General features: G+C 39.4%; 2 protein-coding genes across 2 annotated transcripts; both read right to left on the bottom strand.

Moving 5' to 3' along the window:
- Positions 1-1,472: 1,472 nt before the first annotated feature.
- On the bottom strand, positions 1,473-14,305 carry LOC115738831 (E3 ubiquitin-protein ligase RKP). The gene is made up of 11 exons (XM_048273240.1): positions 13,987-14,305; positions 11,970-13,560; positions 10,485-11,309; positions 8,080-8,240; positions 7,265-7,403; positions 6,429-6,512; positions 4,951-5,235; positions 4,732-4,863; positions 2,778-2,974; positions 2,299-2,503; positions 1,473-1,812 (listed from the first exon to the last, which is right to left on the bottom strand). Exons 2-11 carry the CDS (start codon positions 13,461-13,463, stop codon positions 1,504-1,506), a joined length of 3,831 nt encoding a protein of 1,276 aa, XP_048129197.1. The 5' UTR covers positions 13,464-13,560; positions 13,987-14,305; the 3' UTR covers positions 1,473-1,503.
- Positions 14,306-20,315: 6,010 nt separating this feature from the next.
- On the bottom strand, positions 20,316-21,505 carry LOC115738833 (tetraspanin-15-like). Its single transcript, XM_030671563.2, has 2 exons — positions 20,746-21,505; positions 20,316-20,655 (listed from the first exon to the last, which is right to left on the bottom strand). Exons 1-2 carry the CDS (start codon positions 21,451-21,453, stop codon positions 20,365-20,367), a joined length of 999 nt encoding a protein of 332 aa, XP_030527423.2. The 5' UTR covers positions 21,454-21,505; the 3' UTR covers positions 20,316-20,364.
- Positions 21,506-25,447: the final 3,942 nt, after the last annotated feature.

The raw sequence follows: 25,447 nt of genomic DNA, 5'->3' as shown, positions 1-25,447 counted from the left end.
CGGGTTTCGATTGTAAGTTGCTGGTGTCGGCATTCGCACGAATCATTTAATGTTGACCTGCCACCACTTTTATCCCCAGCAATTAAAAGAAAGTGTTGGATTCCAATTGAATGCCGATTCAAGTTTTCCAACACACGGCCTGCGCCCCCACCACCCCCCATGTGTCCCCTCCCCGTCCGTATCAGGCTTTCACTGCTTTTGCCGTCGACATTTGTTTGCATCGTATAAATATTTAAGACATTTATTTAGTCCATTTAATGGGTACCATGAGTCCATGTCCATCCACCCTAAAGATGAACCTCGGCACTCTTATCCTATTCTTTTGCGCTCTCTCTCTCCCTCTCTGAACCGGTCCAACCGTTTGAACCGCTCAAAGAAATCAACCAGACTAGCTTTCCCTCTTATTTCTTTTTAAGGGAAAAAACCTAAAAAAAAAACCCTAAACACAAATCTACTCCAAACCTTTTTTTTTTTACACAGAAAACTCAAAAGTTATATCAGTGTGACAAATTAATCTTTACCTTTTTCTTGTGACACTACAAGCTCCAAACTATACCCATATGACATATTTGCAAGAAATTTTGAGGTAAATGGATCATATGGATACAAATTTAAAATTTTTTGTGTCACAAACAAAAATTTGAATAAATGTCACACTGATATAAATTTAAAGAAAATATGACACATTGGTACAAATTTGAGATTTTTTTTTTTTGCATCAAAAAATAAGTTTTAAGTTAAATTTTTCACAGTGAGCACAATTTAAAATTTTTGGTAACAATCTCGACTTAGCCAGGTGAAGACCCTTTTTATAGCTACAAACTGCAATTTCATGCTACCACTTCGGTTTGATATGATCATCAAGCATTCACCGAAATAGCTGATGATCCATCAGCAGGACGACAACGGAGAGGCGAATCCGATGGTATTCAAAAAAGCGAAACAGAACAAGGGGGATTGGGGTGGGTCGGGCAAGACGTGGCCTTCTGTTTGGACCAAAGAGGGCAAATGCAAAACACTCTTGCGATGGTGATGAATACAAACCATCCAGATAAGACCAAATCTTGAGACAGTTGCCAAACTTTTCTCCTGTCCTAAAGCTTCTCAGAAGTCCCTCGTGGACAGAGAGTTGAGAGTCCAGAATTTAACTTTGGGTTGACACAAGATTCTGCTTGCCCCTTTACAACTCGTATTTACAGAAGGAAACGCCCCTCGATATTCCTCTACAAAATTTCGACTAAAATGCCAGTGCCCTTTGCAGTTCTCTGGTATGACATATACACAGGTATAAATACTTGAATTGAATTAACTTTCCTAGGTAGTTCTTTCCCCTCTCTACCTATGTGGATTCAGAAGAGTTGGCATCAACACCAGGCAGCAGGCAACTATGTGAAAGTCATCGGCCAGCTAAATCTGCACGACAACATATTATTCTTGTGCCAAGAAACAAGAGGTTACCTTTTTTCTTTTAATTTTCTACCTTATCTAATTTAAGGGAGGATGCTACTTATTGTATGTGCCCTCTCCAATCTGTACGACCTCTGAGATGCTTGCTTTGCAGAAGAAGCATCTCTGGCAATTGAGGAGATGTCTGGTTATGCAGCCATAGCACGATCTGTGGCAGCAAGGCACGAACCGTGCATTTGCGACGGATTCATAACAAATACAGCACATTTCATCGTCAGAATCCTTCTCTTCCTTGTGTCCGGCGCCCTCAACTTCCTTTAACTCGGTCTGGCAGATGAGCTGACTTACGAAACTCTCTAGCTGTGCAATCTGTGGGACGTAAGCATCACTTCGGAAGAACTTGGCCTGCAAAATGAGTAGGAAGTGCTCAGTGGGTAAATGTCAGCAGATAGCCAAACTTAGATCAAAGCAGTCAAGTTTGGCAGTAGCAACAGAATGAATAATCGGTCAGAGAGAAAGGTGAAGATATATGCATCTTAACGACAGAATGTATCTTCATGTCACCCTAAAAACTTGATTAAAAAGATAGAACTATATCATGAAAACAGCAACAAGGATTTTTTCAGTTTATCATGGGGAAGGGGCACGATGCAGACCTCCACATGAAGTGAACAAAAGCAGAAAAGAATGGAAAAGGGACAGTTCAAGTGGAATCGACAACTAAAATTAGCCATCACAAAACACAAAACCCTGCATTTACATTATTTATTCCTAACTTGACAGCAACGCAACCACTATTTTGACAGCACAACCCAGCACCGAATTTGTAAGTTGAGATTGTGACCCCAACAGGTGAATTATTTGGAAGGTTAGACTAGCCAAATTACTCACCCAATTGTGCTGCAAAAGGAATTGGAATCCATGATGAACTGTGTTGGAGCAGTCTGCGCTCGCAAACACACTCACTACATCGTTATGATCCCAGCAAGATTTCTCCCCACTAGCATCCAACAGATTTAAGATAATCCCTACAAGAGGTGCCAAAAGCATCCCCCGGTTCACTTTCTCCGAAGATTGAATGTGTTTTTTCAACGACCTACAAGGGACAAATAAAAAGATTAGGTAACTCTTAATGTACTGAATTAACTATTTAGCGCTCCATTCGACTGAATTTTATGCCTGGCAATGGAAAGCCAAGTAAGAAATCACTTGGCTGGAGAAACAAGCATCACTTGAGAGGCCCACATGACCGCTTGGAGATTCATAGCCCTCAACAGACAATCAAGTAGACATCACAAGTAATGTAAATAACTGGCCTAAATCAGAGAACAAGAAGAGGTGAATGAGACATCAATGGCACAAAAACTTACAGATCAAACTCAGCATACGCCCTAGAAGATATATGGTTCAAGCTGAACACAATTAACTCAGTCAGCCTTCGTAGATTTGTATCAGTTCCAGACAGAAACGCTTGAGGGACTTCATGAGTACAGAACTCCAAAACCCTTGCAAGATTGCAAGAAAGATCAAATATGACACTGCACTTTCGCTGATGGAAATCCAATACCTGCAGAATGTTGCCGAACAGTGAGTAATGAAGCTTCTCAAATCATTCTGCACGCATGAGAGAGAGAGAGAGAGAGAGAGAGAGAGAGAGAGAGAAGAACAGCAATCTTGTAGCAGTGAACCTGTTAGAAACACACAACAACGCTATGCAAAAGAATCCAACTTAACTTACGCCAAAGTGCACATGTAGGCAAAAGTGCTCATGCTGCATATAACTTGCTTTCAAATAACCAATGCAGGGAAGTCTAAAGTCTAGATTTCTCCCACAACAAAGTGAGGTTTTCACTATGCCTTACAATTAATAGAACAGGATTGGTGGGCTTTTAAAAGTTGGGGACTGAAAGACAGCTCAGATCCGACATATTACATGACATGATTCCACAAGTTATAGACCTGATTAATGCAACTACAATAGAACAGAATACGGTACTGCTAAATCAAATTAAGCCTTTAATTTACTGGTGTTTTATCTACTCCATTCAATAATCTCATTTGTAGTGTTTTATCTACTTCATTCGCACATTACAAGGTGAAACTAAGGTTGCCCGAGATGCAGATCCTCACAGGAGGCGGAGCAAAAAAAAAAAAAAAACACAGTTCAAGTTACCTAGAACACAGTACGTTGTGGGAAGACTTCTTCCGAATGTTCCATTAGAACACAATTAAGTATTTTCAGAATATGGAACAATATAAAAGATCAAAAAATTGAGACAGCAGACTAGCCCATCTAACATTTTTTCTTTTTCTCTTCTCAGAACTTGTATTATATATATATATATATATATATATATATATATATATATATTTTTTTTTTTTTTTTTGGGCCAAGTTCTAGGACCAATACTATTAACATAATTTGCATGCGAGTCTTCTTATTCTATTGTAGGATCTAACATTCCAGGCTTTGCCTCTGAGTTGCACACAGCTTCACCTCTTCCAATTCCTGTTGTCTTAACTTGAGAAAAGTTGCTTCATCTCGATGGCACAGACAGCTCAAGCTCAAGTCCCTACATCCCGACGTAGTTCTCGACTCGACTTCCTTCTTCATTGATCGATGATTTGCTCTGCTGATTATTCATTTTTCTATCGGCCGACTTTGCCGATTGTCCGAAATACCACATTTGGCATTGTAAGTCGCTGGCAATCTGTAATTGTGTCATGCTCCAGATTACAGTTCACCAGTTGAATAAATTTTCTTTGGTGAAAGATTCAAATTCACACTTCAAACTGTAGACTTGAATTAGTGATCCAAATTTGCACTATGAAGGTCTGCTCCTCAATTACCACTTGTTTGACTACAGTCATATACTGTCCCACGCACCATGATCTACAAAATACTACAATCCAATTTCGCACTTCAAATTGTAGACTTGAATTAGTGATCCAAATTACAATACAAAGGTGTAGCCCTCTAGTACCACTCCTTTGATTACACGCATCCACCATCCCACACACCATGATCTACAACATACTACAAAACTAATCGTCCTTTCCGATTCCAAACTCTACTTCTAAGTTCTCTGCAACTCCAAGCGTATTTTTTCTATTGATCCTGCAGTTCTCCAACTGTTTCGCTTCTGCAGCACCGCACACTATAGGCATGTTATAAACAAGGCTAAAGAGGTCTATCATATGTCTACATTTATGTGATAGATATCCACTAGCACAATTGTCAACTTAAGCCTCCATATCAATAACCTACATAAGCCAAACAAACAAAGCATTGATGTTTGACAGTCGGAAATTTCTTTGAAATACCTGATACTTGTCTTTGACCTCACGAATTGAGACAGAAAATTCTGTCATTGTCCAGCTCAAAGTATTAAATAGCTGATTAAGAAAAGTTGAGAATAGGACTTCATCATTGACACAAGCTTCTCGCAGCAAACTCTATTGAGCAAGAGGCAAGAATTCTAGTCAGGAAGAAGTCTCACAAGGGACAGAGGGAGGGACAGAAAGAGAGAATTTACAACTCACCTGGAAAACAACCGATGATGATGATGATGATTCTCCATTCTTTGAAGAACCAAAACCAGAGCCCTTGCATAACCTTAGAAGAATGTTAGTTACCGGGATCCAACATCTGTTGTCAAATGATGACAGCAACGTGGTCGGTAGGTTTTGGATGGCAGCCTCATTGTTCTCAAAGTCCTCCAAGAATTCCTTGTATTGCACCAAGACCGAAATAGACTGAAGAAGAAGATCCTTAAGATCTGCACTTGATATTCTTGCATCGTTGAAATGCATTACTAGGAAAGTGACCTGATCAACACAAACAAAAAACTTACTCCCATGCAATTAACGAAGATGGCTATATAAAAGTCAAGAACAGCAGTCTTACAATAATATTTATTCTGCAAAATGCCATAGCTGTCAAACAGAGATGCACACCAGTCAATTCTGACATCCAAAAGTCCTCTTCTAGAAAAAATATGGAAATACTCGTCGAATGAGTGTATGAGTTTGGCTTGGCTTAGCTTTTAACTTTCACTTATACGTTCATATGTGTGACATTTTTTTTTAACACTACACAAATTATCTTTAAAAAATACTGACAGTAGTGCTGTCAACACCATTTCTTCGCCACTTGTTATAAGTACAAAATTGTTTCTATCTTGGCAGACAATTCACGGGCGGCTAATTGAATAGCTCAAAGCCACCCCAAAGCCCATCCAAATGGGTTCCTGACATTTGGACAGTCCAAGTCAAAGAAGTAACTGATCGAGAACTGCAGGAGAGCTTTCAATGTCCAAACAGAACACTCCGGAGATACAGTTCAGAATATATATTCATGACCTAACCTCATCTATCTCAGTCCCACCGTCACAACAAACTCTTATCTACATCCAATAATTGGTCCATTCAGTTGATTTTTCTTGATAGTTTCCTCATATCTTGGGTCTGAAGCAACAGATTTCATCTATTTAAAGCTTTTCCGAGAAACACCTCCTGTACCAAAAAAAAAAAAAAAAAAGAGAGAACAAAAGAAAAATCTATATGACAAGCCCATTACTCAAACAAACCCTCCTTGATCACATGAAAAAGAAACAACAATAGATAGAAAGTACTGCTCGACATTATTCTGACCTAACGAGTAATTCTCTTCAAACATGACCATACTTGCATTGTCCAAGGATTCTCCATAACTATGTGTGTTTATATGCACATGCACACTTTATGTGGACATCCCCAATGAAAGAAACCATATATCAAACCAGTGACAAGTCAATGGGTTACTTTGCTCCAAATTTTCCAGAAGCCACGAGAGTATGTCAATTACATATAGCAATTTTCAATTGGTAGGCACCATGCAATATAATAACAGCAAATAATCAGGCTACAGTTTAAGCACAGTACATGCATAATAACAAACGCAGCCCCGGAAATCACTTATCATGACTTGAAGAGCCCTAGAATTTTAAGGAGAAATAGGAAAAAAATGGAGCAGAACATACAAATGAAGCCAGTCCTTGCTTAATAAATATAGCTGAAGGGACAAATGGTGGATCGCTCCTACGTAAAACATGAAAGCAGTCAACCTGCAACGACAGAGGCAACTGTCAGTGACTCAAACATCTTAAAGAGCATTGTCAAAGAGCATGAATCTGAATTTTGAATTTGTCTTTTCGAGTTAGCTAATCGATACCCTATGAGTACAGCAATCCTCACGAATTACTCCAAGAGAAAAACCAAATAAATTAAGCAATCACTCAATGAGAGTGCAAGCGCAATGATAACAATATAACATGTCAGTTATCAGGGCATCACAGCATCTACAGGTTCACTTACATTATGACAACAGAACATAAGTGAAATAAATTGGCCATGTATTCACACATTTCTAATCAAGAAATCGATCCTCATTTTTATTTTAAGCTTGCGTAGATATGACTGGGATGTCATGGATGCTCTCATGAAAATTGCCTTTGAAATACTAGCAGGTCAGAATGTCCTTCCTCACAGGGCAGGAGCTTGTGTCCTAGGGTGTCCTTTTACTTTGTCTATTCATCAAGCATGCATGAAAAGATGAAGATAACAGGTAACAAAAGCATTGCTACTAAAGGAAATGCATAATGCAAGAGACAAGTTAGTTCTGAAGTTGAAAAGATCATAAAATGTCATTGAGAACCCAAGCTTCCTCTGTTGACATCCAAATTTGAAGTACAAATCCAAAATTCTATTAAGATGCACATGAAATGTGCGAGGGAAGCTGCAAATACCAAATTAACTGGACAGTGAATAGACCGAATAGAACACAAACATTTGAGTTAAATGAAATTTAAGATCTTACAAGAGATTCGAGATAAAACTCGGGAACATATACGAACACAGAATCCATTTTGCTAAGAACTAGAAGCAGTTGAGCAGTCCACATGCAGGCAGCAAACATGCCTCTTTGCTTCCATCGTGAAAATAGAGAGATCCTGTACCTGTAGAAAATGATTATGACAATCAGGAACTGATGACAATAGCATGGATGATACATTGCAGAATTTCTGTTTGATTTACAGAAGCGGCATGTCAGGTAGGCTCAATCCAATAAAGAATCCTAGGGAAATCCTCTGACATTGCACACCAATCATAGAAAAGAGTGCAACAATTTGAATTAGCCACAATGACAGAAGAAAAAATCATATTAGGTGCAATAACCAAAAAATGTGTTTGAATAAACCAAAGCCCCAAAATTTTGTCTTTCACAACTATAAAAGAAGAAGAAGAAGAAGAAGAAGAAGAAGAAGAAGAAGAAGAAGAAGTTGATATAAAAACTCTGTTTGGGATAGAAAAATCCATAGACCCGAACTTCTCTTGTTATGGAATCATAATGCCGATGCTAAAGGAAATACAAGAAATATAAAATGTGTCTTGACAAATAGAATCAAATTCCCAACATTTCAGATCTCAATCTGCAGTAAAAGCAACCACACAAGAGGCAATCCAGTGATGAGGCAGTACAACCTGCATAAACTAAGTCACACGAGACACTGCATGTAGACTATAAAATTCAGTGGCTAGTCGTCTCAAGCGACACACATTATATAGATTAGAGCACAGTTACTATGAAATGTACGTGAGATGATGAAATCACTAGTCTCCTTGTCCTCTTACCAAGCACAATGCCTAACACAGTTGGCAACTTCCTCCCGATAACCATTCCTAACTTCCTTTAAACGCTTCAACTTTTCACCATAGCTTTGCTCTCTTATTTGTTTGTCAGTTTCTTCCAAGAGAGAGATGAATTGGGACTGGTGTGATGTGTAATACGACGCCTGAAAATAGAGTAACGAAAATTTTAGACCAAGCGATATTACCATTCGATCATCTTGAAACATTCAATGCATTAGCTACCTCCTCATCTTAAAATGAGTCTATCAAGTTCCATGACCATAAGGAAAATCATAATATCCTCAATTGGTTGATATCACATCACTTATGTCCAACATTTAATCGCACTACATAAGGAGAAATTTCCTAGAAAAGTTCTTTTTCCTGGAAAATCACAATCCATCATTTTGGCACTAGGAAAAACCATAAGTACTGTACGAGCCATTTGCTCAATGTGAACTCAGAGCTTTCCTAGCCAATGCATGAGTTGCCTCACAATAAAAGCTTTAGATGTCAACCAGCCTACAGAGATCTATATAGATAAATAGGAACAAGGTACCAACTACTGTCGGTGGTATCTCCATTTAAGGCTCAAGAGAAGCTTGCAACTTGATGAAGGAGCATAGAAGAATATTCTAAATTATTTATTTTTCGATTTACTGTTCACGGCTACGGTAGTTGAGTTTTATTTTGTTTTTGGTACTTTTCTCATGTTTTAAGAGTCCTAGTGGTGCTAGTTTTACTTCCTAAGGTAGGAATCGTACTAATATACCTATTTATTAGTCTTGAAAAGTTGTTTTCAGATTAGAGAGTATTCTTCATTGTTGAGTACAGTTTCTATCAAAGACTTGTTCTTTCTTGTTCCTGGATTTGAAGTCTAGAAGGCAATCTTTTAGATTGTGTGTTTCCGCTTGAATTGCTCAACTGTGCTTCTTCAATTCTGTTCTTGATGTTGAGTAGCTTGTTAAGTTTTTGCTTTTCCCTACATCCATTTGGTATTAGAGCTTTCTCCAATCAGGAAAGAATGATGCTCACTAAAAGATCGGACAAGATGACTAGGGGCCCATAACCCACTGATCTCAAGATCAGAACCCGGCAGACAATACCAAATTGATATATGGAAAAAACCCTAACAAGGTACATCAACACCACAAACATAATTGAAGAAGCACAATCGAACAATTCAAGCGGAAACACACAATCTAAAAGATTGCCTTCTGGACTTCAATGCCAGGAACAACAAAGAACAGATTCCTCGAAACAAACTATATTCAATTAGGAAAAATAATTTCTAAACTGAAAGCAACCGTCCAAGACTAATAAATAGGCATAAAGACCCATTATTAAAAGGATTCCTACCTAAGGAAGTAAAACTAGAACCACTATGACTCTGAAAACATAAGAAAAGACCAAAAAAGACCCCCCAAAAAAATAAAACTCAACCACCGTAACCACAAACAGTAACTTGGATACTAAATAATTTAAAATATTATCCTAAACGCTTGCACAGTAAATGAAGAAAAAGGACTTTGCACCATCCTTGGTCAACGTCACACTAAAATCATATCTAAGCTTTTACTGTGTCGATGCCCACCAATGGTTATGCGAACTAATTAAAACTTTCTTGAGAATAACTAACCACACAAAGGCAACATTTACAAAGGTCCCGCCATTAGCTTAATCCTCGACGGCCGATGTAATGAAGTTTTAAGAGGTTTGAGATTTGAGGTGTTTAAATTAGACTTTAATTTAAAGCATGTCTCAAACTCCTCTAACAAACAACTCAACTTCCAAGCACCAAATTGTCCTCAGAAAACAGAACAGACAACTCTAAAAAAACGGAAGCAAGAAGATTCAATAAACGTTTTCTTAATCCATCTTTTTTTATTTTTGATAGGTAAGAGAAAACGTTAATAAAGGGCACCAAGGGGGTGCAATAACGTTCTTGATCCATCTTATCCCAAAGATAGTAGACTATCTTGAAAAAATGAGTATGTTCCGAGCATCAACTATTGGTTTGCATGTACATTTTCAGCTGTATCAGTTGTAGTTCGGAAGAAATAAAATGAGAAACTGCCTTTGGTCAACATACATCCATCTTTATCTAAAATTAATCAAAATAAAATGAATATATTGTGCCAAAAAGGTGACAAAGAAGTATGTGTAAGACCTGATTTTTTAGACAAGCAAATTTCCTAATCTACATACACAATCCACCAGGATAATTTCCTTAGCTCCATACACTATCCACCTTCTTGACAAATGCATTTGATCATCATAGCTGTACATCCAACACAAAATTATTATCACAAAATTCAACTGGCTATGTGAGAATTCAACATGCTAAAAGGTAATTGATTAAGATTTGTATTTTTCCTCTTCTATCGAGCAGGTAGCTGAGTCCTCACCTGCTTAAAGTTTGGCGCAAGACCTATATGATACAGCAGCAACAAAGCATCCAGAAGTTCTTCTTCTCTTACTGTCGCTGAAGACATACTGCACTCTATTGGTAAACTCCTGATATTATGAACTGGCCGATAACCAAATTCAGGTTCAGTTTGGTCACTAGTGCTAGGCTTTTCTGCCATTTCATCATTTAAACTTCCAGCACTGCACTCAGCAGCAACATGAGCAGATCTCTCTGCAATAGAACTACAATGGCCACGAGAACCTTTCATCCTATATCTAATTGGCCATTTGGACATTCTACCATAATCAACATCATAACTGGAGCAACAACACGGTTTTTGGATTGTTGAATGGGTTATTCTGGTTTCTTGGTCATCCATACATCCCTCCTCCCACCGAACTACTTCAGCTTCCTGATCATATGTAGGGTGAGATTTTGACAGATGACTGTATGAACCTCCAAGCCTCGAAATGTCACACCGATGTGGATCGTCTTTAAGGAACAGACAGACAGGGAAGCTTTGTTGTCCCCCTCTATGAAGAAAAGCCAGGTCAGAACCATCAGTCTCACTGCTTCTCCACAAACTAAACATTTCTCCTAAGGCAAACCCTTCTGACAAGAAGTGAAGGATGACTGTGTATAAAGAAATGAGAACAGAATTGCTTGAAACTCCAGGCGGAGGAACATCCCGGTCTGCTCCCCTGTTCTTTAATAAAACATTCTGTATGAATGTCCTAAAAACTGAACCAGGCAACTGGGGAGGTGCTGCAGGAGGTATAAATTGTATTACCAGTCGACAGAGCTCCCTATGCTTTTCCTCAATCTGCCGAGATAGAAAATAAGCAAGCATTAGTTTCTACACTACCGATCAACCTTATATCAATAAGATCTATGTCAGCATAAGGTTCAGAAATGAGCTACCATTACCCAACCATTTCACTAAAATTGTTGAAGCATGTGCAAAGTTAGTCTCACACTGACAAGATAAACTACTTAATACCTTAATCGAAGAAAATAAAGTTAACTAACATTGAATTGATTCCATGGTCCAGATCATGCCAATCAACAGCAGGCAGCACGCGAATGTGTGGCATATTGTGAGAATCAAAATCCATTCCTCTGCGGTTCGGTTAGATACTATGATCTAATTGACTAGAAGAATCAGAAGCATGAATTTAAGACAGCACAAAGGTCATTTTGGACAGCAAACAAATAGGACAGTAGAGTCAGGGTGTACTTTAGGATTCTTTAATGGGACCAGTAAGCATTAGAGAAAGGCCCGCAACACAAAACAGCCCATGAGGAATCTCAGTCCAAGATTATCGGACAAACTATACAGTAACACTACCAAATCCATGATCATTCTTTTAAGTTCTCTTTAGAGGGATTGTGATAAGACATCTCTAAACTAGAAATAAGTATACATCTGAAGGAAAACAAGTCAAAATAGCTCAAAACTAACAGTTGTGACTGTAATCAGTACCTTACTTATAGCTTCACAAAGAGCCGTAGTTGTCAAAACCATGCTACTTTCACTAGAAACATCTTCACATGACCCTGGCCACCAAACAGAAGGTATCAAGCACTGAAGATCCTCTCTGTTTGGAGGCTTACGGGACAGAAAACCCTCGTACAGAAGTTCAAAATTCAAAGACTTCCACCAAAGCACCATTATTTCTTCTCGTCTAAAAATATGACAGGCCAGGGCAAGGTAAGGGTAGGATCCTGAATATGGACATTCTGTTAGGACCAAACATGCCGTTTTACAACAGCGTGAAAGAGCATTTATTATGTGCTCAAACATAGAACGCGAGGCTTGAAATTCTAGAAAACTATCGAGAACTCTATCAAAGTTCAAATTGTCATGAGGGGCTTGCACCCTGAACACGTCCATCATAAAGGAAAGAAGTGGTCCACAGGCAATGTACTCAAGGCTCCCATCATCTGCTTCAAGCTTAGAGAAAAGTTCCTTACATATAGCTTCAGACACAGGCACAAAAAGATCTTCGAATGGAACAAATCTATTGAGCCTTCTCAAAACTGAAGAGCACTTAGCTCGCTCCCCACAATACATGTTCAAAAGCCTTGAAAAGTAATGCAATAGACGAGAAGCCAATATATTGGTGGAAGGAGGTGCTTGAAGAGGAAGATAGCCTTCAATGGGGTACCTAAAGGGACGGGCACCAAAATTTATATCACAACGTTCACCTTGAGAAAGTGAAATGGCAGGATAATACCCAGCACAAGGGCCCATTTTCCGAATCCCATGAAACGCAGCCCCCAGAGAAACTCCATTCCTGAAGAACGAAATCTGATCATCATCTAAATCGATGCAGCATCCAATTACATCACCAATAACCCACGACTGACCATATGGCTCCGCTTCCTTATTCCATTTTTTTACCCTTCTTCCGTCAAATGCATATGAATCATCTGCATCTCCCACACCTTTCTGGTCAGTAAAAGGGCAGGATACAGTTGCCCATCCAAGCTGCTGTATGCCAGAAGTTTCCAGAATAACTTCGTACATCCATTTTCCTTTCCACACATAAGCATTAGCCCTCACGCTACTAAACATTGCCAAGCTCTCAACAAGCAATGGTGGAACTAAGGTTGTAATTTCACCACAAATGCTGGAAACATCAAGAGCAACAATGTTTGGACCACGTCTACTATCAATTATCACTATGCCATCTATGTCATGATCCTGCGATTTCAGATTTGCATCAAGTTTCGAAAGCTCACTCCTTATAATACCATGAATCAAGTTGCTCTCGACTGGACGACAAAGTGGACCGAGTGACTTGCATGGAAGATCGAATATCCGCTCCAAAGTGTGCTCGACAGATTGATTCCGTACCTCATCACGGTGAGAGACTAGACGGCCTTTCGACAAATTATCAGCCCTATCCTCTTCATTCAACAGCACTGCCAAACCAGAAGAAAGCCCACCGATCCGAAGGCCATCTTCTGCCATTCGCAATAAGTGCCGGGTAGCAGTAGTTGGAGCCCCTCACTAGACCATACTAACTCGGTGTATTCAAAACCTGACCGGATGCAGCTAGATTTCAATCCTAAAACACAACCAGATAAAGTCAAAACACAGATTCAAACCCGTTCTACAGTCCGATCCTTACAAAATCATAAAGGAAATCATACAAGCGAACACTCAAAACCTTCCAATGCCACGGATATAAACTCACAAAGAAGTAGAACAGACTACCCCAATAGCAGCTGCTCTACACTAGACTGACAGCAGCTCAACAATACAATCTCCTAGAGCAGCATCCCTCCGCCAAAACACAAAAGCACGAACCATTTCAACCTCCTCCCTTCTTTCCTCCTCCAAAATTCTCTCGAACTCAAATCTCTCTATCACATCAAAAGAAACAACTCAACACTCGCGCACAAGGACTCTCTCTCTCTCTCAGAGGCAAGACTATATGCAGCAAATCGAAACATCCGCGAAGAAAGAACTAGCGAGCCGAATCAAAACTTACAGCCTCGCAATCGAATTCCACGAGACACCTCGCGAAACAGTGAAAAGGCGGCGACCCGACCGCTAGGGTTTGCAGGCCCCGATTGAGCGGGAGCGACAACGACTCGACAGAGGAATTAAATTCGGCCGAGCTTCCCTAGAGAGAGAAAATGAACCCGTAGAGAGAGAGAGAGAGGGAGGGAGAGAGAGAAGGCGGCGTGGAGTTCTACGGAAAATGGTGAAGAAGACGCCCCGGTGTTGGCAAATGGAAAGAAAGAAAGAAACGAATTGAAGCCCAAAAGCGAAGAAGCCACACAGCAGCCAGACACAGGTCACCCGCAGCCGGTTGCAGCTTACGTCCAAAAACGCACGCCCGTTTTTGATCCCACGCCCCATTTTCGGAAATTTCCACCTTTCCCTCCGAATATTCTGCTCTCCAACATGGATGGTTCTTCTGTTTTCATTTTTTTTTTTTTTCAATTTACGGTGTTCTTCGCCTCTTTAATTTCGGATCTTCATTCATGTCTCTAACTATTGCTAAGAGAATGGCATCTTGACGGAGGCACGGAGTATTTATAACTTGATCGCAAAACACTTTCGAGATACCGTCTCGTATAATTTTGATAGCACGAGTCGCTTCTCCCGAATCTTGTGCTTATTATAAAAAGAAAAAAAAATTGGTGCATTAGCAATTCGATCAAGACTACAACCAGCTAAGGCTGTGATTTTAGACCTTGTAAGATTTTGCCACCTCGCTCAAAATATAAAGTTTCTCAATCAATAGCAAGGACACCACATTGCAAAGTGCAATGCCCTTTCATCAAGCATTACGGCGATACTGTGAGATATTAAAATTTCGCATGCCGGATGCTTGCATTTACGAGAGAACGTTCATAGAATTTAATTTTAGCACGATGTTGTCCTCGGGTACATTCAATAACGACACGAGATGTATTGTTAGATATGGCAAAAACATAAATTTACATAATCCCATTCTCATCCATAAAAAAGGAGTGCGTTCTTTTAAATTTTTTTTATTGGCAATAATTAACAAAATTTGATTTTCCTTTTTTTTTTTTTTTTTGGGGGGGGTTCGGCTGGTCAACGGAGGGAGCTCAAAGCGCACGCCGATGATGGTGGCGCAAGCTGTTGCCGGGTCAAAGAATTCGTTAAAAGCTGCGTCGTTCGGGCCGTCCACGTGGCACTCGCTCATCTATCATCTCGTGCACCTTTTTTTTCTGAAAATTCAGAGCATAATTTTGATAACGGTTTATCCAGAAAACACAAAAAGGCGCATGACGTGGAGGACTGGAAATATCTAGATTTGTTACATTAGCTTTTCTTTTTTCCTTCCTCAAACTTTTTTCCACAGAATCAAACTACAAATCACGTATAAAAAGATACTGCGACACATCTCTTGGTTTTATTAAAATCACAAATATATAAGGTTTTGGCACATATCATACTACTACGGTGCGATTGATTTCAAGTTGATGTGAGTTAATCATTAAATACGTGTTGCGGGGCATAACGTCTGGATTGAAATCCGATTCTACAAGTTCAAGTTTTCAAATGTAGTGAGACTCGGGTCAACATCTAAAATCTAACCATTTTACGAGCTTGGGTTGGATCAAGGTCAAACCCCAACCATTCGAAGTATTACGGTGATATTTCGCATGCAGATGTAATACATAGGCTAAATGATATAAACGGTCTTTGAATTTTGGTCGGATATGCAATGTAGTCCCTAAACGTTAGTCGAAGTGCAATGTCGTCCCTAAACTTTTAATTTGTTTGACGTGACATTTTTTATATGTATCCAATTTAGTCCCTAAACTGCACGAAGTTATTCAATAACATCTCTTTCATTAATTCAATGGAAGTACGACATTGAATATTTTCATACGGTTCGGGAACTAAACCAAACATATATCAAAAGTCCAAAAACTAAATTGAACATATACCAAAAATCTAGGAACCCCATTGAGTAAATTAATTCATAGACGACATTACATATTGGGCTAAATTTCATGGATCATGTTGAGTAAATTTAAAGTTCGGGGACCATATTGCACATTATGTCTAAGTTCAAATACCATTCATGTCATTATAAAAATAAACGAGTAAAAAATATTTTTATCGTTCATAAAAATACCATCAGTTATGTAATTTTTTTCATTAATAAATTATTTCGAGCAATATAAATATATTTTTATGATTTTTTAAATTATTATTTTTCGCGAAATAGACAGAGCTTAAAAGAAACTGATTTTTTTACATGTGATGCAATAAAGTCACGAGATACGTGATGATGAACTGATGATCATCTGATGGCTCACGGATGGTGGGGACTGGGATGCGATCCACACAATTAAACCCCACGTGGGAATATGCGCTCCAGTAGCCTCCAGGCTAGGCAACACAATGTAAAGGCATAGAAGCAAAACGGCGCTATCATTTGTCCGGCTACGTCGTTTCGCTCGTCGTGTAGCCCTTATCCTTCGAAAGTGACAAAATCCCTTGACATCTTCCTTCTTTTTTTAAAGCTCCTTGTAACGCAAGTGCACTTAACCAGATTCAACTATACAAATAACTAGTTAGTTGGACCTTTGTTTAATACATGTGCATAGCATAGTCACTAAGATTAGAATTTGTATGAACAAGACTCGATTAGCTTTGCATTAGTCAATTTTTAACATATGACGTGTCTATAAAATTGTTCCATGTCCTTCTAATTAAGGAATTAATAACGAGTTTACTGATTACAGATACCTATGTGATATTATGGCATTCGAAAAGCGGATGCCCAAAGCGAAGATTGAAGATGGTATGTGTTGATTCAAGAACTTCCTTGATTGTGTCAAATATGTAAATTTTAAAGCTACCATTTTCATCGGTCACGAGTAAGAATTAAGATCTATTAAATTTTTAGTGTAAGTGCTCTCACTATCCTCTGAGGGTGCATTTGAGAGAGCTTGCATTTTCTCAAATTTTTTTGACTCAAGGTGTATTTATCAAAAATAATTAGAGCTTTGTAATTGAACTGGTATATTTTTTGGAAAATGAGGTTGGGGAGGTTGCAAGCGCCATGACAGAAGATCATAGGAGAGCATCCATGCTAGGTGATTAGAGGCAATTGTCGGCAAGCCTTGACAACCCTTGGCGATGCTCACTTGACCATTGACGAGCCTTGCGACGAACGGACCTAGAGCAAACCCTCAATCCTCGGTGAGCGATGCGACCATCGATCAAGGTCAACCTTTCATGTACAACGAAAAAATTTAGAGTGATCAACAATATCTTGCAAATGGAGAGAGATTATGAAGGATAACTTAGGGTAATAAAGGATTACAAAATTATTAATCCGGGCAACATTGGAAGAGAAAATTCAACTAAATTTTGAAAGCAACATTTTTTGAATTCTGAAAGCTAAAACTGATCCCAAGCTTTTGCAAAGCAAAAACTTGGTCTAAAGGCCTTAGGGATTGCCTTATCAAAAGCCTCCACTTTGGCACTTCGTAAAGTTTGGTAAAATAGGGAAATTTTTCAATAAGCCTTAATCCTTTTGTTAGGATAACATCTCAGCCTAAACATTTCAATTTTTTCCAATTTAGTTTGAAACATTTGTGTGAAATTCCAATGAAAACCTTTTGACTAATATTATCGAAAATTACTGAAGCGACAATGTGCCACATGAGACGATCGGCAACGGCCGGATCTCTATATTAGCGATTTTCGACGAAAATTGACTGGAATGACCACATTGAAATTTCGAGTAAAAATTTATGACTCATTAGGCAAAAATTCAACAAAATAAAATTGTACTGAATTGACATCCATACAACAAATTCAAGACTGATCGTGTAATTTTCCCAGCATAGGAGAAGGCCTAAAGGACTTTGGGGAATGCTCTCCCAAACGCACCCTTAGACTTCAATCACAAGGTCCCCCAGCAATCCGAAATCTACCGTGGTGGTTTTATTAATTAGCCGTGGCAATTACGAACTTCCTATAACGAACGAATTCCATCGCCGGGGTTGAATTCCTTGTCAATGTCCAATGCCAAAAGAACAAATGCAATTTTGCGTCTTCTCTTATCTTAATCCGAATGGTCGACTCGATCAAATCAATTGACCCCTCGGACAATTCCCGTTCGTCTCGTGCCAGCTAATCGGAGTTCTTTCGTTTTCGATCAATGTAGAAAGGGACGTATCGTGTGGATCGTAGATCGCAATTGCTGCAAATCTTGCGGCAATGTCAGGCAGAAGATTCGAGTGCTGCCGGCATCAAGTAGAGCTGGACCTTACTTCTAAGGGTCCGTGTGCCGTACGGTAATCTATTTTCGGGAACAATTCCTAAATAGTTATTTATTTATTTATATATATATCTATTCCTTGAATGATTTTATGAGCAGAAGAACGTGTTTGATAGCTATACAAAATTCATATTCCGAAAATAAAAAAGAATATAAATGCATTTGATACGACCCTAAAAAAAATATATCGCCGGCGACGAGCGGTAACCAACGACCGGTGAGCGGCGGCGGCGGGGTCCGGCAATCGATGGTGGCAATGGGCACCAGCAATCGGCAAAGATGATAGGCGACAGGTGACGGCGTTGAATTGTTTCTCTTTTTGTTTTCGGGAACAAAAAAGCTATTTTTTTTCTCTTCCTCTTTCTGTTCCAAATCTATTTCTTGATCACCGATCTGTTCTCGAGAACATAAAAATCAACCGGCGTACACAAATGGGTTCCTGTTTTTTTTTTTTTTTTTTTGCTCCAGGTAATAAAACAGCATGAAATAAATAATTAGAAATGTTGCCAAACATGCCCTAATTAGACTTGATCATGTTGTCCAAGTTAGGAAAAGAGATATACCTAATCCTGAGCCCCGATAGCCCATGGGGCAGCACGAGCCCTCTGGCACATAAGCCCACTGGCTTTATCTAGACTCGAAGCCCAATTCGAGGGACCTAGACAAGGGCTATTAGTTATAGGACTCGGCCGGCATGATTGGGACCCAAGCCAAGCCCCCATGCCCTAAAAATTATTATTTTTTCATGGAAAAACTGTTCAAAAACTCATAAATTTATTGCAGTTTTATCAATTCAGTCCTAAATTTTTTTAATTTTGCTAATTGAATGCTAAACCTTTTCACGTTTTGAAAATTGAGTCTATCCGGCCAAATTTTGCTAGAAATTGTTGAGGTAGACACCAGCCATCCTACGTGGCACATCCGAACCGACGTAAATAATTTTTATTAATATTTTATTTTTTTGAAATTTTTATTTTTTTTTTTTCTTCTATTTTCCTTTACTTTGCTTCTTTTTTTCTTCCTTCTACCCTTCGTCGACCTTGGGTAAGGGACACCCAAGCCTGGGCTAGCAAGGGCCACCCTCACCGGAATAAGGAAGGGCCGCCCTCACCTAGACTAGCGAGGCAACCATTCATCAAATCGGGTGAGGGTGGCTCTTGCATGAGGCTGGCAAAGGGAAAAAAAAGGAAGAAACAAAAGTTAAAGGAAAACAATAGAAAATAAATAAATAAATAATTCATGAAAACATTACAATAATATTAAGAATGGTCAACATCAGCATCGGCTGTGCCAAGTAGGGTGGCCAATATCAACGTTAGCAATTTTTGGCCAAAATTGATAAAGTGGATTCAATTAACAAAGCTTAAAAATGTTTAGTACTCAATTGGCAAAGTTAAATTGAATTCACAAAAATTATAACATGTTTAAGATTTTTTGGACAATTTTACCATCTTTTAGGACTAGGCAATAAGCTAGGATCAACCGGACTCATACTTACCACCAATGATTACCTCTTCTTCCAAGCTCAAACTTTGAGAGCTATCTCTAATTTAGCCATCTGGTTCACCTAATATTACAATTTGTTTGAAGTGCATCAAGGACATGTCCATCTCAACCCTTTGATTTCGAGGGGTCTCCCGTGAAATTCACATTGTCGAAGTCTTTAAAAAGTAGATATTATTTTGATTTTTTTTTTAGAACCACGGATTGAAAATGTAAAATTTGAAAAAAAAAAGGGTAGGCCAATGTATTGTTAGTTATTTATCCGTGATTTTTCAATCAATGAGTGTTTTATGTAAAATATACAGTGATGATATCTAGATTTACGATTAACATGGTACCATTCCTTATGACTTTACGAGGAAAGCATTTCTCGATTTGAAAACGTGTGAGACAAAGAAGCACCGTCCAAAAATGACAATTCAATTCGCACGAAGGAAAAAAGAGAGGGAATTCCATGCCCCGCTACGTCCAACAATGTACACCACAAACTAACAACAACAACAAGAGAGAGAGAGAGAGAGAGAGAGACAAAAATCTCAACATTAGAACAGAGAGAGACGACAAGAACTTCAAAGGAGGTGGTCACATTCCTCCCAATCGCTCCCACACGGTGGCGATGAACAGCAGCAAGTGGGCAGCGATGAGCAAGAGCGACATCAACACCAGGAACAGCCCCAGTCTCCACCACTTGTTCCTCACTACTTTCAGGAACCCGTCCTTGCACGCCATGCAATCGTAGCACAGGACGTCCTCGTCGTTCTGCCACGTGTCGCAGTCCTCGTCGGAGCCGGCCCCGAGGTGGTCGTTCCTCCTCCAGTACGTGGCGTTCACGTAATCCATTTCGCAGATCACTGGGGGCCTGCAGCAACCGAACTTCGCGGCCGGAAAACAACGAAACGTTACGTAGATTACGCACTAAACTCGAGAACGAGCAATCGAACGTGCGAAACCACGGCGCCATACCTCGACCGGGGACAACTTCCTCGCGCTGAAGTCGTACTGCTCGAGGCTGAGTGACCGGGCTGCCAGATCGTCGCACGTCCTCGAGTCGTAGATGCAGGACTTGATGTAATTCCAGTTGTTGTCGTTGTAGACCTTGTTCTTGAGCCACGTTGGGGACCCTATCACAGCCTTGCTCTCGTCCTTGTAATCGCCCACCAGGGCGAGGCCCATGGTGAGCATCAAGATCAGAGGAACCATGACCACGAGGAGGCCTAGGGCGTGCACCTTGGCCCTCAGGAACACCACGAGGTTGCTGATCAGGAATACGAAGAGCAGTGCGACGCCGATCCCCGTCTGGAGCTTCGGCAGCCTCAGGAGGCCCTCGCAGTCGTAGCCCTTCATGTAGAGGAGCCATATGACCGAGGCTAAGACGGGTAGGGAGAGGAGGAAGGTGAGGATGGCCATCGAGCCTACGATGATCCTCACTGGCCTCGTCTTGTCCGCCGTGACGATCGGAGCTTCTTTAGAAGCTTCTTGTGGCGGCTTCATCTCTTCTTGGACTGCGGCGACTATGGTGGTCACAGCTTCAGCGGCAGTGGTGGCGGTGGCGGGGTTACTGGTGTTCTCGGCCATCTTATTAATGGAAACAAGTTTGATCTTTTCATGGGAGAGATTAGGCTTTGTGCAGGAGATGCGTATAAGTTGCGGTTTTTTTTTTTTTTTTTGCATGTTTTGTTCATGCCTCTCTCTCTCTGTCTCTCTCTACTTTTGCAAGTATTTACCAAGTCAAGTCTAGAGAGCTGGGAGTTTGGTGAGATAAAAATGGAGGGAATCAGAAATTTCAGGGAAGAAGTTGCAACTCTTAGTTTTGACATCATGAAATATCTGTCATTACACAAGTGGGAGTTCCAAACACCCATCTAAAGCAAACTGAAAATATTACGTGATTACAAAAATGAAGATGATTGTAAATAGGGTTAATTATACCACGAAAAATCCTAAACCGATACGGTTGTGACTAAAATTTACTCCAAATTAATTTTCTTTTACCATAAAAAATCTTAAATCGGTACATATGTGATAAATTTATCAAAAACTAATTTTTTAATCATCAAAAACCCCCAAATTGATATATCTTGTGACAAATTTATCCTCCGTTAGTTTTCGTTAAATTGGGTTAACACCATGAAAAATCTCAAACTAATACACTCGATGACAAACAAAGGATAAAAACCCCAAATCGGTATACTCGTTAAGCGCCACGTGTCATCCAACTCAAAATTTAACAGAAATCAATGGAGGATAAAGTTGTCGTGTATCAAATTGGAGGATTTTGGTAGTTGTTTCGCATGTACTAGTTTGAGATTTTTTTATGGCATTAACCCTTGTAAATATAATGTTTTTATAGGTTCTGAGCAAGTTCAATCTACATGAGATGTGGCAACTTACATGAATAAAGTTTGTTTAACATGTTCTAACATATAGTAGCTTAACTGATGTGATATTTCCTAAAACGTCAGGAAAGATGAGCGACTCGCAATAAGAAAAGTTCACTAAATTCTAGCTTACCACATGAATGTACTATTGTAGAGCTTAGGCTCCGTTTATTTCTCAAAAAATAAGCTACTTAAGCAAAACATTTCCCACCCATAGAAAAAACTCTTTCAAAAGTGAGAAGATATTTTCCTTTTTTTGAAAAGAAGAAAATATTTTCCTCGTCTTTCATTCCTTCTCTTACATTTCTTTTCATTTTAATTAATTTTTTATTTTATTTTCAATTTTTAGTTATTTTTTAACTATTCAAAAATTTTATTGTTATTTTTTTTTTTAAAAAAATTTTTTTCCTTTTTTTTCTCTTTTCCCTTCTTCTTCTCCCTTCTTCTTCGGCTGGCCACATGCAAGCAAGATTAGGCCAAGTGTCACCAATGGCGAGCTCGCTAGATTTGGCGAGGCCGAGCCTCGTGACCTCACTCGAGGTTGTCGAGGTAGCAAGGTGAGCCTCGAGGTCGCCAAATCTAACGAGGCCTCGAGGTCGTGAGGCTCGCCAGCTCGCCAAATTTGGCAAGGCTCAACCGCCGGAGTTTGGCGAGCTCAAGCCTCGCCAATCGGTCATCGGCCAAAGAAGAAAGGATAAAGCAAAAAAAAAAAAAAAACAAAAAAAAAGAAAAAAATAATTGAAATTTTAATTTTTTAAAAAAATAAAGAATTAAAAATATATGAAAAGACGTATATGGTAAAAATTGATTTTCCTTATCAAATGGTAAAAAATATTTTCTAGTTCATTTTCAGGTTTTAGCCAAATACCAAAAAATATAGTCATTTTCTTGGAAAACAACTTTCCAAAATGTAATTTTCAAAAAAGCTACATTTTTCGCAAAACAAATGGAGCCTTATTTGGATTCAAGAGACAAAAGGACAAGCTTCTAATGCAACTCTAGCTCTAAGTTTTGAGACATCATTTCCTATGCTACTCTATTTTATCTTGTTATAACTAGAAGTATGCAAACCTTTCGGCTCAGCTATTATGCATACGAAGGTACGGATTCTGATCAAATGTAGGGCTTGGATATATCCAAGACAATTTGTGTGAATCCAATGTAGAGTGAGTATGGTTTTAGGGTAGAACCTGAAACTTGAAATAGCTCCAGATAAGTAGAACCTAGATTTTGTAATTAACCAGTTTTTTTTTGTTTTTCTTGATATATCTTTTCGCGTGATCCTGTGACATTTGATGCCTTCCGATAATGAGTGTGCAATCTATAAACTTTAGCTTGAGTTTTATTTTTGACGATATTTATGATTGAGACTTTTACTTTGTTAATGTTTCAGCTTTATTCGTGTGTCTAAATATGAGTTGTGTTCAGTGAATTGTAGCAGTAAATGATGGTCATTAAAGGTGATGATTCAATGCAATTGTTCAATTAAAAATAGACCTTGGAACTTGCGACGGAGTAAGTTTCAGGTTCCAAAGTAGGTAGGGGATGTTTCAGGTTTCAACAAATAAGAAACATGTTCGGACGAGTAGGTTTCAGCTTAGAATTTGTACGAAAATTGAAACCACTCACTCCTACTTTACACGGATCATGTATAGAGTAAAAGTCCTAAAGAATCCAAACTCATGAGATTGGGTGAGCGGTTCTCAGTTTTTTTCAGGTTCTAGGTGGAGCTTACCGTATTGTCACCGGTTCGATTCTCCGATTCTCGATTCTATCCTGAAACCATGCTCGCCCCTAAAACAAATTCCATCTTGCTTTATTTGTTTATGTCAGACAAACATATTTTACTGTAGAAACAGCAGGGCAGAGCCAACCCAACGCTCTTGAAGGTAGTGCTCCTTGCTGCGGAATCAGGAGACAGGTCAAAGGCGCCGGAAGCTTTTAACCCACCGACTCGTGGGAACATCAAGATCAGATTAGGTAGTATTAAAAGTTTTGTCAAGGGTTTTGTTCCTTGATTCGAGGCAGTCAAAAGAACACATCAAGATGGTCCCCTGATCCTCTTCTCTCCCTCCCTCTCGCTCTTCTACACGTGGGTGTATACAGCAAGTGGAACAGAAAGGTCTTGCTTCCATAAACAACCAGCAATGAGGTGTTCAATCAGTAGCTTCCTCTGTCTCTTGCTTCTGGCTTCCTTCTTGGGTGTGATGCCTCCTGCTTGTGGGAAGTCTCAGATGTATAATGGAGCTGTAGCTTCCTCAAACTCCAACAACATGGTGGGTCTCATGATTTCTCTCTCTATGAACTTTACGGTGTATGAAGTTTCATATTTGGTTCTTTAAGGCGGGCGATAGGGACTCCATTTAACTTATATCAATCTCCGGCAAGAAGCAAACGTACGTCATGATAACCCTTCTCTCTTTTTTACCAACTTGTAGTGCTTGAACTGTGCAGAGAGTAAGCGCAGAGAGCGGCAAGGCGAGTGGTGATTTGGAAGCCAGACATGGCAAGGAGGCTGAAGAGGAGCTTCTTGAGAATGCAGACTACATATACACCAACTCTCTCCCCTAGCTAATCATCTTGTAATTTCTCTGAAGCTCAAGACATGGGTTTGCTTCAGGATTGTGGTATTAAGAGTTTGTGCCTTTTAACTTATCGATCTTCGACTATGTCTCAGTCAAATTTTTCGGCAAACAGTTGCTATGCTTCAGAGCTGAGCTCTCAACTCCATGATTTTTCCAGAACAAATACCCCTGCTTTTGCCTTGTGAGCAAACTCCCAAGCACAGGCTGACACATTTTTCAGGAAGCAATTTGGCCATTCCAACTGAGAAGCTCAGTTTAACAAGATGAAAATGGCTAATCTTAGCTCACTCTGTGTCTTGATTATTTCCTCAATTAGGGACGTTTGGAGAATTATTGATGAAGTAAAGGTATCATCACCAAAGAAGAAAGTTGCAAATGAATCAGTTGATTAGTAATAGTCTATGAATATGCTATAGTTGAAGATGTTAAATTCTGTCCTTAAACCCAACCCCTTGAAAGATGACGATTGCTGAGAATTAAGAGGAACTAATTCATGTAAGGGGTATGGCAGCTAGGATATGGATTGCTTAACGTTGGGATTTTTGTGACATGCGTGACATTACTTAAATCAGGCCCGTCTAAATGAAAATGGACGGCCTGATTTGAGCCACGTTTGGGATTCAAAATTTTTGAAACCTCAAAAAAAGTCCCGCTCACATTTTTTCTCTCCCTTTCAACACATGACGTGGCTCAAATCAGACC

This window comes from Rhodamnia argentea, chromosome 1 (genome assembly GCF_020921035.1).
Source record: "Rhodamnia argentea isolate NSW1041297 chromosome 1, ASM2092103v1, whole genome shotgun sequence".
In the NCBI taxonomy this organism is placed as follows: Eukaryota; Viridiplantae; Streptophyta; class Magnoliopsida; order Myrtales; family Myrtaceae; genus Rhodamnia; species Rhodamnia argentea.
This window is presented reverse-complemented; position numbering and strand designations above follow the sequence as displayed.